The following is a 14,326-nucleotide window of genomic DNA, read 5'->3' on the forward strand; positions in this document are numbered from 1 at the left end:
ACCTCGGATCCTCCAGCATCTGCAGTTCCCATTATCCCCGCCCATTCATGCTGCTTCTACTGTTCCAACTTTCCTACTGAACTTTTTGTTTAATTGGTTGGGAACAGACTACTCACACCCCTGTCTCAACCTCTCTTCATAAAAAGACAAAACACACCTCTTAAAGTCACACTTCCCCCCTTTTTAAAAAAAAAATCAATTACAAAGATGGGTTCGTTTTTAAAACCTTTTAGTCTTACGCTATTAGTACAATATAATACATATACATTGCATTACTCTAAGCATGCAAACAATTTAATATTACAGTCCATTACAATCCATTTCTTCTGAAACCGGACACCTTCATCTTCTTTCATCAAAGTCGTGATAATGCAACGACAGTTTCGTTCTCTTGTGCTGTCACATGGATAATTTTCAAGTTGAGTGGCTGTAACAATAAAATCCACATAAACAGTCTGGTATTTTTATCTTTTAAAATATTCCAAAATCGTTTAATGGTTATGATAATTATACACAGTTGGCTCTTACATATTACTGGCAACATAAATATGGATATTTTACAATGCCAATGCTAAGCTCAAGGCCTGCTTCTCAATTATGGAACATCTCTGTTGCTGAACACTCAGCTTTCTAGAAAAATGCCTAATAAGTCTTTCGATCTTCTCATCGTCCTCTTGCAAGAATACAGCGCTGAGTTACAAGGAAAGGGCAGGAAAGTGGACATGAGGAATATCGGATCAGCCGTGATCCTATTGAACAGCCAACTCCTGTTCCTGTTTCTTATTACCTGAAGGTCTTAATATTCAAGCCATATGAGTGCCAAAAAATGACCACCTCTAATATGAGACATCTTACCACCACCCCTCGATGGTATTACCCCCACTATCAACATTCTGGGGGTTACTATTGACCAGAAATTGAACTGGCCTCGCCATGTAAAAAGAGTGACTGTAACAACAGATCAGATAATAGGAATACTGCAATGAGTAACTTGCCTTCTGACTCCTGAAAGCTTGACAATCACCTACATTGCACAAGTCAGTAGTGTGGTAGAATACTCCCCACTTGCCTGGATGCAGCGCCAAAAAATTCAAGAAGCTTGATACCATCCAGGACAAAGCAGCCCACTTGATTGACACCGCACCTATAAGCATCCATTCCATTCCATTCCATCCACCATCAATACTCAGTCACAGCAGTGTTTGTTTTTACAAGATGCACTGCTGAAATTCACCAAGGTTCTTTCAACTGCGCCTTCCAAACCCACAACTACCACCATCTAGAAGGAGACCAACAGGAAATATATGGGATTACCTGCACCTGCAAGTTTCCCTCCAAACCACACTCTGTTCTACCTTTCCGTTAGTGTCACCAGGTCAGAAACCTGGAATTCCCTGTCTCGGGGCGTTGTGGGTCTACCTGCAGCAGTTCAAGGCGGCAACTCGCCATCACCTTCTGTTGGGCAACTAAAGATGGTTAATAAATGCTGGCCAGCCAAGTGATGTCCACATTCTACGAGTGAATAAACCAAAATTGACACAGCATTTGCAACTTGAACGTATGTATCCAATGCTTAAAGACGGTGCTGCTTTGAACTGGCAGGATAACCGACCAGCTGCACTAAATACCGTGCCCTTTTAAGCCTTAAGGGGGAAAAGCAGAGTCAGCAAATTTACATCATTTTTCAGAAGTTTAGCTGCCTTTTCCAGGAATACTCATGGGTGTTGGATAGCTCAGTTGGCTGGATAACTGGTTTGTAATGCAGAATAATGCCAACAACAGCACCAAGGTAACCATGAAGGATCCTCCTCAACCTCTCTCCTTGCATGGTGATCCTTGATTTAAACCACCACCTATTCATCCCTCTCTCTCTGTAATGAAAGAGCACCCCTGTAGTCAGGTGTGATAATGGTTACGATGACTTTACCTTTACCTAGGTAGACTGTTTTAGAAACTGAAATGGATTTTGGTTGAGAATTGGCTGTCAAAGAACATAACCACAGATTTTGAGTTTTAGTGAGGAAATGATACAATTTTGTTCAGATTATTCATGTTTGTAAGAATCAGCAAGTTATATGTTAGACAGTACAGTATGTGATGCTTTTTAATATAATCTGCATGAGCTGTATAGTGTTCCTGTATCTCTAAGAAGTGCCATCATTTCATTAATTCATCTCAAGTTTTTTTTTATAGTCTACTCTGAGTAAATATTTATTTTCAAAAGATGGGCATGTGGTAGATATTCACACTGTGCTGAATCAGCATGCACAGCATTTTGCTTTGTAACAGTATTTCTTTTGCTGACTATGCTTTCACCCAATTAGACTGAAAGCACTGTGTCAAAGTGAAGACCTGTTAGATTGCTGGAGAATTCATTGACCACAAGGAACCTACTTATTGATGGAAGCTGGCTTTCACAACATTGTAATGGCCCAGTATTGCAAGCTGCACATCACGGAACTCTTAACTACTGAAGGCTCATGTCAGCAGTTCCCCTTTATGCACAAGTGTATGTGTAGATGCTTTAAGGTTTAGAACATGGCAGGTTGTGCAGTGTACTTATTGTCACTAATGCAAATAGAGCCACTGACAGTCAAAAGGAGCTGCTGACTTCGTGCCAAAATTTTGTGTAACATCAGTAAAGCTACAGTAAAGAATTAAAGAGGGAGAGAAAGAACTAATGACTGATCTCTCTGCTTTGGTTTCTCACACACTGTTCATATCTCCGTGCAGGTTAACAAAGAATGTGTCCGGGGATTGTGGGCTGGGCAACAGCAGGAGCTGGTCTTCCTGCGAAACCGCAATCCTGAACGAGGAAGTATCCAAAACGCAAAACAAGCCTTAAGGAACATGATAAACTCTTCATGTGACCAGCCAATTGGTTACCCAATTTATGTTTCTCCACTCACAACATCCTACTCTGATACGCATGAACAGCTAAGAACCATCCTGGGAGGACCCATAAGTATCACAAATATAAAGAATTTTATTGTGTCTACATGGCACAGGTAAGTTTGCACTGTAGCACTGAAACTGAACATTTTTCAAATGAAAAGGTTTGGTATACTTTATTCAGCAACCATAAATAATGCAAAGTAACAAAAGTCAGTGTGTTACTGATGAGTGTAGGAAGTAGACAAAATATTGTTTCTAATCAAAACTAACGTTACCCCCTCTTGAGTTAGATAGATGTTAACCCTTCATTTCAAAATGATATTTCACAGTTTTACTCCACACCAGCTGAGTTTCCTTGATCTGGAAATTCTTGTGATGTGTGTTCAAATCATCAAATCGTTGCAACCGTCACCTTGATGAATGTGCACAAGTTTATCTGAAGGAATTCTTCTGTTAATGGTTATTAATTACAATAATGCTGGTCCCCTGTTATTCATGCTATCAGTTTTAGACAGTGCAAGCTTGTTTACAGTAAGTGTGTTGGGAGATGGTAGCATAGTTGTAATGTCAGTGGGCAGGTTATCCAGAGACCCCATGGTAAGGTTCTGTGGGCATGGGTTTGAACTCCAATCTTGGGAGATGGTGAAATTTGAAATCAGTATGTATGTGGAATTAAAAAAAACATGTCTAAAGTTGAGCATCTAACTATTGCCAACGATTATGAAAAACCGTCTGGTGCATTAATGTCCTTTAGGGAAGAAAATCTGCCATACTTACTTGTGACTTCAGACTCACAGCAATGTGGTTGTCTCTTAACTGCCCTCTGAATTACAAAGACCCCATACTTGAACGAAGTAAAGATGGGCAATAAATGCTGACACATGCCACATCCCACGAGCAAATAATTTATCAAATGTTTTAGGGTCAAAATCTGGTTTTAATCTGACATGACCCAGGTGATCTATTTTTCTGTTGACTTCATACTGGATGATTTAACAATATAGATTTATGATGTAGATAAAATTGCCAGTCATGTTTTAGTGCGTACCACATTGAAAGTCAATGGGACAAGAATGCTGCTGACTCTACATGCAAGGTTTAGTCTGCGTGTAAGCCAGCATCATGCTAAGATCAATCATGTCTGTTGAGCTTCCTTTGGTAGTTCCTGAAGATCACATGGCAAAACAAATAACTGACACTGAGGTGCTCACCCAGGTGGCCTGCCAAGGATCCACACTGTACTGAGATAGTCATAACTGAACTGGATAGGTCATGAAGTCAGAACTCCTGACTCTTTCTTACCAAAGCAAATCTAATATGGAGACACTGAGTTTGAGGTGGACTTGCGTGATCATCAATGGAAGTGCTACAAGGACACTCTGGAGGCTTCTTTTAGAAATTTAGTATCGACTTGAAGTTCTGGGAGAACCTCAGATGGAATCAGTGCACCTGGTTTTAACCATATAAAACAGAAGTACAGCCTCTGAATAAAATAAGTAGATTCCAAAGGCAGAGATAAAATGTAAGAAGAGGAAACCCTGAGCTAGCAACTTGGCAGAAACTCAACAAACTGTTATCTTCTCCTATTTACAACAGCACCTTTCAGGTACAGACCAGCCTTAACAGTAACCTCTGTACAAACCAGGGCCTCAACAACACCCCAAATCATGCACATGGTGATCTTGCCTTGAAGGCCAAACAAGAACACGATCTCGTTGTTTTACATGCCAGAAGTTTGCATCCAGCATTGGCATCACTAAATGTTTTGCACTCATATTAAAGTTGTGTTGCTGTTTGCCTAAGTGGGCAAATATTCACAGTACTTGGCACAAAGCTTGGAAAGGAGAAGGAGGGTGGATACACTAAAGGCAGGCTGACGTTTCGGGCCTAGACCCTTCTGAAGAAGTTCAGCTTTCCTGCACCTCTGATGCTGCTTGACCTGCTGTGTTCGTCAGCTCTACACCTTGTTATCGCAGATTCTCCAGCACCTGCAGTTCCTGCTATCTCTGGAAACACTGAAGTTGGCTTTGAGATAAATGGGTTTAATTCTAACTATTTATTCTAATGAATTATAATTAGTAACAACTGCTTCCAAACATGGCCGAAATTTTCTTGTCACTTTATTTATTGTGTCAGAAAGGAGGTTTCCAGAGGGAACAGGTGGAAGAGAAAGAAGTCTGATTACTGATAATACAGTCAATGGTAGCTGAGAAATAGCTATCATTCAGTACAGTTCTTTTATTTCTGAACCACATCTGTGGATGATGACAGAAAGGTCTAGGCCCGAAACGTCAGCTTTCCTGCTCCTCAGATGCTGCTTGGCCTGCTGTGTTCATCCAGCTCTGCACCTTGTTATCTCTGCTATTCCTATGTTATGTGTTGGATTGTCAGAAGCTGACATACTGTTGCTTGAGAAACTCTAAAACAAGTCTCCACCTACTCTACCTGATTGTATCTGTCCTTTTCAGGTTGCGCAAAGGTTGTGGTGCCGGTTGTAACAGTGGAGGAAATATTGAAGATTCAGATGCAGGTGGAGTCTCCAGTGCCAGTAATAATGTAACTACAAATGAGTCCCAAAGTAGTACTTCCCATGCAGGCTCTGGACCAGCTGGATATGGGCCTGGTGCAGGTCTCCAGCCTCCAGTCACATCTAACCCACCGATATTGGGTAAGATTTTGTTATTCAGCGGTATACTTAAGTGCATTTATTCAATACTACTTTTGTTAGTCCCAGTATTTACTAGGGTGCATTGACTGCATATTAATCGTAATTGGCTCAGTTTCTACGACAGTGCATTGCCGATCTGTTCAGCAGTGAACTGTCAGAAAACACTGAACTTGCTAGACGTTTTGGATAGGTTTGGTGCCCAGAGTGTTAAATAACAAAAGGTTTCATGATGGAGCAGCAAAAGAGCATGGTAATGGACATGACAAATCACCAAAGAATAGTGATCTAATGAGTTATGAATGGCTAAATGTCTATAAAAACCATCTGAATACAGCATGAATGAGTAAGGAAAGACCTAAGACCAATACCAACCCAGAAAAATAAAACACACCATACGATGCAGGCAGACATTGTAATTTAAGTTGTTGAATTCAGTGTTAAATCCAAAATGCTCTGGAATACTGAGTCAAAAGAGAAGTTGCTGCTCTTTGAAATTGTGTTAATCTTCACTAGATCACTGCAGCTAGCTGTGATCAGAAAGGTCAGCATAGGAACAAAGCACAGAATAAAAATGACAGCAACCTGAAGCTCAGTCATGTTTATAGACTAGCAGAAGTGTTTAAGTGAGTAGAAATTCAGTTTGCGTTCAGTCTCCTAAATGCGAAAGAGAATACATCGTGAGCAGTGAATACTAAACTTAAAGAACTTAGGATAATCACCATTTCACCTGAAGGAATATTTTTGCGCCTTGGGAAGTGGGAAAAGAGGAAGTAGAAGGATAGTGGTTACATCCTCTGTGCTTGCACAGAAAGATACTACACGGAGGGAAAGTATTTTTAGGGCAGTTTGAGGAGTAACAACTTTAGATCATCATAATGTCTGCCTTCACCTTGCCAAGTTTTTCCAATATTTTCTGTTTATATCTCTGATTTCCAGCATCAATGTATTTTGCTTTCGTTTTAGCATTCTCCCACCATCCGAGACAACATTATACTTCGGCCAACATCATTAAAACAAATTATCAGGTTATTATCTCATTGATGTATGTGGAACCTGGCAATGCACATATTGGCTCCCGCCTTACACTTCAAAAGCACCTAGCTGGTTCCAAAGTGATTTCTGGAACATCCTGAGGCTCTGGAAGTTATTGTATAAATAAAAGTCACTCTCTCCCAGCTGATAGATTTCGAGGGAGTCAAGCATTCAGTTTTAAAGATGTGCAGATTTTGTAATTGTTTCATTTATAGATATGACACCCAATTATTTTTTGGAATCGGGCTGGCAGCTGTGAATTTTGAATACAAGGCAACCTGCAAAGGGATATATTTAAAAAATAATCTCTGAAGTAGGACTGTATCAAATAAATGACAAGTTTCTTAACTCTTGCAGCTTGTAAAGGAAATAAAAAGGGGAATAAATGCTTATCACAATTGCTTATCGTAAATAACTATTTAAAATCTCGATTCCAGCTTGCATTTCCAGTAAAATAAACCTTGCCTTCTGTGACTCATTTTTACCACAGAACATTTTATAGGGTCTTAAATGTAGCAAAAAAATCCCCCACAGTGCTTCACAAGGAGAATGGAAAAGCTGGCTATACAGCCTAGGGAGAATTATAAAGCAGGCTGCGGAAAGAGGTAACATTTAAGGAAATTTCTTAAAGCAATACAAGGGTGGTGGAATGGCAGAATTATTTAAACTCCAAGTGTGGGACTTTCACAACCCCAAATTATTATCAAAGCTGGGGAGGGTTGTGCTGAGGAAGGAATCAAAAGTTGGTTAGTGCTTATGAGCGTAATAGATCGAGAGGGGCAAAGACATAGAGGGACTTAAAAAGGCAAACATGGATCTTAATCGTGAGACACTTGTCAATGGAGAGATAAGGTGAACCTTTTAATTGTTTCATTACAGTTTTCACCAACATGGGCTTTGACCTAATTTTTTTTAGGAAGGTCATAGCTACAATTTGAACAAGTGGATGATTACCAGTTGCATAAATTGTTTAAAGAACAACTTTGGGATCAATTTCAAGTGATTAATAGAGGAAACATTTTTTATTTAAGTGTAGTTGAAGCCTGTAGTTTTGAGCAAGCAGAGAGAAAAAGATTTCCATAATGAGTTAGTGTTTGAACTTAATCTATTTGTTAAGCTTTGGATGGTGTTTGAATTATACTGTATACCTACAGATTTTCTTTAAGATTGTGTGATGGAAAGAAACCAGAATGCATTTCTTCCTCTTGGTTTGAATTATTTTCTGAAGATCAAATTGTTCATAGAAATCGAAAGCAAGCAGAAATTTAATTCTCACCTACCCACCATCCATTTGACACCACAGCTAGTATAATTAAGTTTGAGACTATCACCAGACATAAGGATGTAAAAATCCATTATTTAAGTCACTATTCCAGGAGGATGGTTCCTTAAAATAATTTCAGTCTAATTGCTGATGAGTGATTTATTACAAGACTAATATAAAAGTAATTGCATATCAAGCATATATGTTCCACAATTTACTGTGTGCAAAGCATATCATTGTTTAATTGAGTTCAGAATTTGAGTTGATTCTTTGATGAATTAAAAAAAATTTGTTCTCAATTCCCACAGGCACCAGCCACAGTAGTCACTCTGTGCAGTCCAGCCTTGTCAGACATTCCCCTGCCCGTGCCTCGGTTGCCAGCCAGTCTTCATATCGACATAACACCCGTCACTCTTCCTTACGGACATCTGCCACTGGTCTGGTGCCATGCCGCCGTTCATCCACTAGCCAGCTGTCCTTGCGAAACCTGCCCAGCTCCATCCAGTCCCGACTGTCCATGGTGAATCAGATAGAACCAACGAGTCAGACAGGCACTCTGAGCATACAGTGTGGTCTGCCCTCTTCCAGCAGTTCCAGCCAGAGCATTCCCATCTGCAAACGCAACACACTAGCAGGACTTCTTGGAGCAGAAGGTGTCACCAGTGTGGACATTCAGCCAGGCAGCAACTCCAGCACAGCGTTTAACACCCCTGCCAAGAAGGATGAAATTAACTACAAAGTCCAGGTACACGCTTAGAAATATTGTGTTCCCCACAAAAGGGAGACAAAAGTAAACGTTTTGTTATGTTTTACTCCACTTTAACCAGATGTATTTTAGATTCACCCAAAAAAAACTACTCTTGAGGAGGACCTCTGAACCTTGGATCCCGTTGAGAAAGCCCGAATAGATTAGTTTTAAATGTGTTTACATTGTCATTAGCTGTTGTTACAGAACTTCACAGTGCTGTTTTAGTGCTGTTGCTTCATAATGGATAAATCTTAAACCAGTATATATCTTTTAATATCTATAACTTGAAAATAATGATGACTTTGACATTTAGAATCATGGATGACCCACAAGGGTCCATGAAATGCAATCTACATTCATCTATTCAACTAAAACACTCTTTGTTATTCTTTCACTTCTGTGACCTCAGTTTTACATGTGACTCAGGTAACAGACTGGTAGAAAGCCAACTCCAACTGTTAGATATCCAAAATTACTGTAAAAAATAGAAATGTTCAGTGAGTTTAACAGCAGTTTCTACTGAGTCCAATTCATTCCTTATCTGAACGTCTCCAGTGATCATAATTCTATTAGTTTTAAAATAGTGATGGAAAAGCATAGACTGGATCTAAAAGTTAAAGTTCTAAATTGGAGGAAGGCCAATTTTGATGGTATTAGGCAAGAACTTTCAAATGTTGGCGGGGGTTGCGGATGTTTGCAGGTAAAAGGATGGCTGGAAAATCAGAAGCCTTCAAAAATGAGATAACAGGAGTTTAGAGACAATATGATCTGGCTAAGGTGAATGGCAAGGCTGGTAGGTATAGGGAATACTGGATGACAACAGAAATTGAGGTTTTGATCAAGGATAAGAAGGAGGCATACATCAGGTGGACAGCATAGATCGTGTGAATCCCTAGAAGAGTATAAAGGCCATTAGAGTATACTTAAATGGGAAAGGGGACCTGAGATAGCTTTGGCAAATAGGGTTAAGGAGAATCCAAAGGGACTCTACAAATATATAAAGGACAAAGGGGTAAGTAGGGAGAAAATAGGGCCCCTTAAAGATCAGCAAGGCTGCCTATGTGTGTACCCACAGGAGATGGGGGACATAGCAAACAAATACTTTTGCATCAGTGTTTACTGTGGAGAAGGATATGGAAGATAGAGAGCTTGAGGGAATAAATAGCGACATCTTGAAAAATGTCAAATTATAGAAGAGGTGGTGCTGGAGGTCTTAAAATGCATAAAGGTGGATAAATCCCCAGGACCTGATCAGGTGTACCCTAGAACTCTGTGGGAAGCTAGTGAAGTGATTGTTGGGCCGCATGCTGAGATATTTCTATCGTCGATAGCCACAGGTGAGGTGCTGGAAGACCTAGGAGTTGGCTAATGTGGGGCCACAATTCACGAAAAGTGGTATGGAAAATCCAGGGAACAATAGCCCTGTGAGCCTTCCATTGGTGGTGGGCAAGTTATTGGAGGGATTCCTGAGGGACAGGATTTACATGTATTTGGAAAGGCAAGGATTGATTAGGGATAGTCAACATGGCTGTGTGCGTCGGATATTGTGTCTCACAGCTTGAGTTTTCTGAAGAAGAAGAGGATTGATGGGGGTAGAGTGATGGACATGATCTATATGTACTTCAATAAAGCATCCAATGAGGTTCCTCATGGTACACTGGTTAGCACGGTTAGATCACATGGAATACAGCGGGAATGAGCCATTCGGATACAGAACTGGCTTGAAGGTATAAGACAGAGGATGGTGGGGGAGACTTGTGAACAAGAGGTGTGCCACAAGGATCAATGCTGTGTCTACTGCTTTTTGTAATTGATATAAATGATTTGGATGTGATCATAGGAGCTATGGTTAGTAAGTTTGCAGATGACATCAAAATTGGAGATGTGGTGGACAGTGAAGAAGGTTACCTCAAAGTACAACAGGATCTTGATCCGAGGCGCCAACGGGAAGCAGGTGAAGTTTAATTTAGCTGAATGTGAGATGCTGTGTTTTGGAAAGGCAAATCAGTGCAGGACTTACACACTTAATGGTAAGGTCCTGGGGTCTGTGGCTGAACAAACATACCTTGGAGAGTAGGTTCAAAGTGGATTTGCAACTAGACAGAATAGTGAAGGCGGCGTTTGGGCTTGCCTTTATTAGTCAATGCATTGAATACAGGAATTGGGAGGTCATGTTACGGCTATACAGGACACTGGTTAGGGCACTTTTGGAATACTGCATTCGGTTCTGGTCTCTGCTATAGGAATGATGTTGTGAAACGTTAAAGGGTTCAGCAAAGATTTACAAGGATGTTTCCAGGGTTGGAGGATTTGAGCTATAGGGAAAGGCTGAATAGACTGGGACTGTTTTCCCTGGAGTGTCGGAGGCTGAGAGGTGATCTTGTAGAAGTTTATAACATCATGAGGGACATGAGTATTTTCCATTAGTATAAATGGAAAAGGTCTTTTACCCGTGGTTCAAGGAGTCCAAAACTTGAGGGGTAAGATTTAAAAGCAACCTAAGGGGCAGCTTTTGCACACACATGGTGGTGAATGTACAGAGTGAGCTGCCAGAGGAAGAAGTAGAGGCTTGTACTATAATAACATTTAAAAGAAAATGGATGGCTATATGAATAGGAAGGATTTAGAGGGATATGAGCTAAATGCTGGCAAATGGGGCTAGATTTATTTATTCTATTTGGTTGGCATGGAAGAGTTTGACCAAAGGGTCTGTTTCCATGCTTTATGACTCCATGACTCATAAAATCAGAATGAATCCATGCAGGAAACTGATAGGTAAATCCTGAATGATTTTATGCTATAGAAACATTTCTGAATATTTTTAGCTGTATGTTCAGTCTCTGTGCTGTGTGTAATTTAGTTTTTTTATCAATTTATTAAAAGACGACATAAAACATTTGGTAAATGTAAATCTGAAGATTTTACGTTTGTCATTTGGGGGCAGCTGAGTGATCCATCCAATTGTACTGGAGTATTCCATTCAAGTGTTATATGGTATCTAGGTATGATTATATTAAACTATATAATTTGAATAATGATTTTGACTGATTTTTGTATTTTAATTTCTTAGATGTGATAATAAATTATACACTGATTTTTCTAAAAGCATGATAAACTATCACCATAAAAATCATTTAAGATTTTCCTTTTGTCTGTTCATCATAAACAAAATGCAAATACGTAATAGTGCATTTGTTTGCTGCTGGTGTCCTAATTAACTAATCATCGGATCATTAACAGTCAGAGACCTCACTGTGTTCTTGCTGCAGAAGCTCAAATACTTAACATTAATTTAGACTGCTTTTGCATTATAAACTGCTGGGGGAAGCAAAATATCTCAGAAGTAACAGATATATGCCTATAGTATGTGCAGTTATTGGTGATTTGTTACTGTCTTCTGCCCAGTGTGCCTCTACTCATTTCCCAAGTGAGAAGCTATGTTGTTGGTTTGGATGAGTGAGCTGCAACACTCATATTTACGGGTAGCTGCTGTGACAACAGGAAGCAACAGGTGAAAAAAACACTACCTTAGACAAATCTAAAGTGACACCGGGATACTTATCAAATTAAGGCATTAAACTGCAGTGTAAATACGTTGGTGTTTTTCTGAACCCAGTCACTGCTATAATTAGCACAGATAGGACAGAAGACCACAGGTAGGAAGTGTATCAGTATGTGACTGAATTCAGTAGATCACTTCATTCGGAGAGAGACTGTGAAGCAACAATCTGTGAACATTAGAGAGAACTGGGAAGGTGATAGCCTGCCTGTGAAAATAATTAGACAAGTAGATGAAAAACAGAAACTAAGAAATATTAGAGTGTCTTCATTAACTTCTGACAATGTCAAAATTTCATTATTTAGCACTGTTGAAATCATGTAATGGCGATGAATACAAATCTGTTCTCAGCTTTCATCCTGGCTGTAGTACTGAAGACATGTGGTCCAGAACTAGCCACACTACAAGTCAAGCTGCTCCAGTACTGTTACACACTGACATCTACCCAGCAATGTGAGAATTGCCCAGGGATTTCCAGTTCACAAAAAGCAGGGAAAACTCAATCTGGCTATTTATAACATACGATACTTTCAATGATACCATTACTGAGGCTGGTTTTCAAATCCAGACCTTTTTCCTAATGAATTCAAATTCTAACAATTGTTGTGATATAAATTGAACCCATAAGTCTAGAGAATTTGCTAGTAGTCTCTAGTAATAATCATTAGGCAACCTTATTGAAACATGGAAGATTCTTAAGGGCTTGACAGAATAGATGCAGAGAGATTGTTTTGCCTTGTGGGACAGTCTAGAACCAAAGGGCATGATGTCAGAGTAACAAGTCACCCATTTAAGACAGAGATGAGGAGGAATTTCTTCTGTAGGAGGCTAGCGAATCTGTGGAATTCTTCTTGCAAATAACTATATAAAACAGAACTGTATAGCACAGGAACAGGCCCTTTGGCCCACAATGTTGTGCCGAACATGACGCCAAATTAAACTAATCCCTTTTGCCTGCCCTTGATTCACATCCCTCCATTCCTTGCATATTCACATGCTTATCTAAAAATTCCTGTAATATCTGCCTCTCCAACACCTCTGGCAGGATACAGACTCCTATCTCATTGTGTAAAAACAAATTTGCCCCTCTCACCTTAAATGCATGCCCCCTAGTTTTAGACATTCCAGCTCTGGGAAAAAGATTCCGACTGTCAACCTGATCTATGCATCTCAAAATTCTATAGACTGCTGTCAAGTCTCCCTTAGCCTCTGCCATTCCAAAGAAAACAGCCACTCCTTATAGCTCATACCCTGTAATCCCGGTAAACCTCTTCTGCACCCTCTCCAAAGCATCCATTTCCTTCCTGTAATGTGGCCACCAGAATTGAATGCTCTTACGTTTGGCCTAATTGCAGCATGACATTCCAACTGTTGCACTCAGTTCCCGACCAATAAGACGAGCATGCCATACGCCTTCTTACCACCATATCTAAGTGTATGGCCACTTGCAGGGAGCTGTGGACGTGGACTGTAGTGGCTGTGTCATTAAGTATGCTCAAGGCTGAGATAGATATTTAGTCAGCAAGGGAATCAAGGGTTATGGGGATAAGGCAAGAAAGAGGTGTTGAGGATTATCAGATAAGCTATCATTTCATCGAATGGTGGATCAGGCTCGATGGGCCGAATGGCCTACTTCTACTGTTATATTTTGTACAGTGGTAATCTTTTGATTACTAGTCTGGTGACAATACCGCTCAGCCACTGACTACAAAACCAATACCTTCCAAACCTTTGAGTTCTATCACCTAAAGCAATAGTGCAGCAGATGGGAACAAACTTGCAAGACCTCCTCCAGGTCACAGTCCTGATTTGGAATGATATGTCCATTCCTTTATTGTCTGTGTCATAATCTCCCTTCCTTACAACATGGGGGATACTGCCTTAAGCGGTTTAAGTGTCTTGCCGTCACCTTCCCAAGGGCAATTAGCTATGGCCAAAAAAATTTAGACCCTAGAGTAATTTTGCATATCAGACTTCACTCAAAGATCAAATTTGTTTCCCTCTTCAGCCCCACATGAAAGTGGTATTGCTTTCAAAATGTGACCTATAACAACAAAAATAGATAAAATCCATTCCTGAACAATTGAATATTAAGTTGAAATTTAAATTTCTGAAAGCCAAAGCATCTTATCGCACAGTTGGATTTGCAGAGTCATCTCA

At 40.0% G+C, this 14,326-nt stretch overlaps 1 protein-coding gene across 4 annotated transcripts in view; it reads left to right on the forward strand.

The window, feature by feature from the left end:
• Positions 1 to 14,326, forward strand: part of pcnx1 (pecanex 1) — a 248,492-nt gene that overhangs the window by 229,036 nt on the left and 5,130 nt on the right. For all 4 annotated transcript variants that reach the window (XM_048537155.2, XM_048537157.2, XM_048537158.2 and 1 more), the window contains 3 exons: positions 2,734 to 3,008; positions 5,364 to 5,563; positions 8,168 to 8,604. In XM_048537155.2, coding sequence (XP_048393112.1) covers positions 2,734 to 3,008; positions 5,364 to 5,563; positions 8,168 to 8,604 — 912 coding nt within the window. The remainder of the gene's footprint in view (positions 1 to 2,733; positions 3,009 to 5,363; positions 5,564 to 8,167; positions 8,605 to 14,326) is intronic.

This window comes from Stegostoma tigrinum, chromosome 10, assembly GCF_030684315.1.
Source record: "Stegostoma tigrinum isolate sSteTig4 chromosome 10, sSteTig4.hap1, whole genome shotgun sequence".
Lineage (NCBI taxonomy): Eukaryota > Metazoa > Chordata > Chondrichthyes > Orectolobiformes > Stegostomatidae > Stegostoma > Stegostoma tigrinum.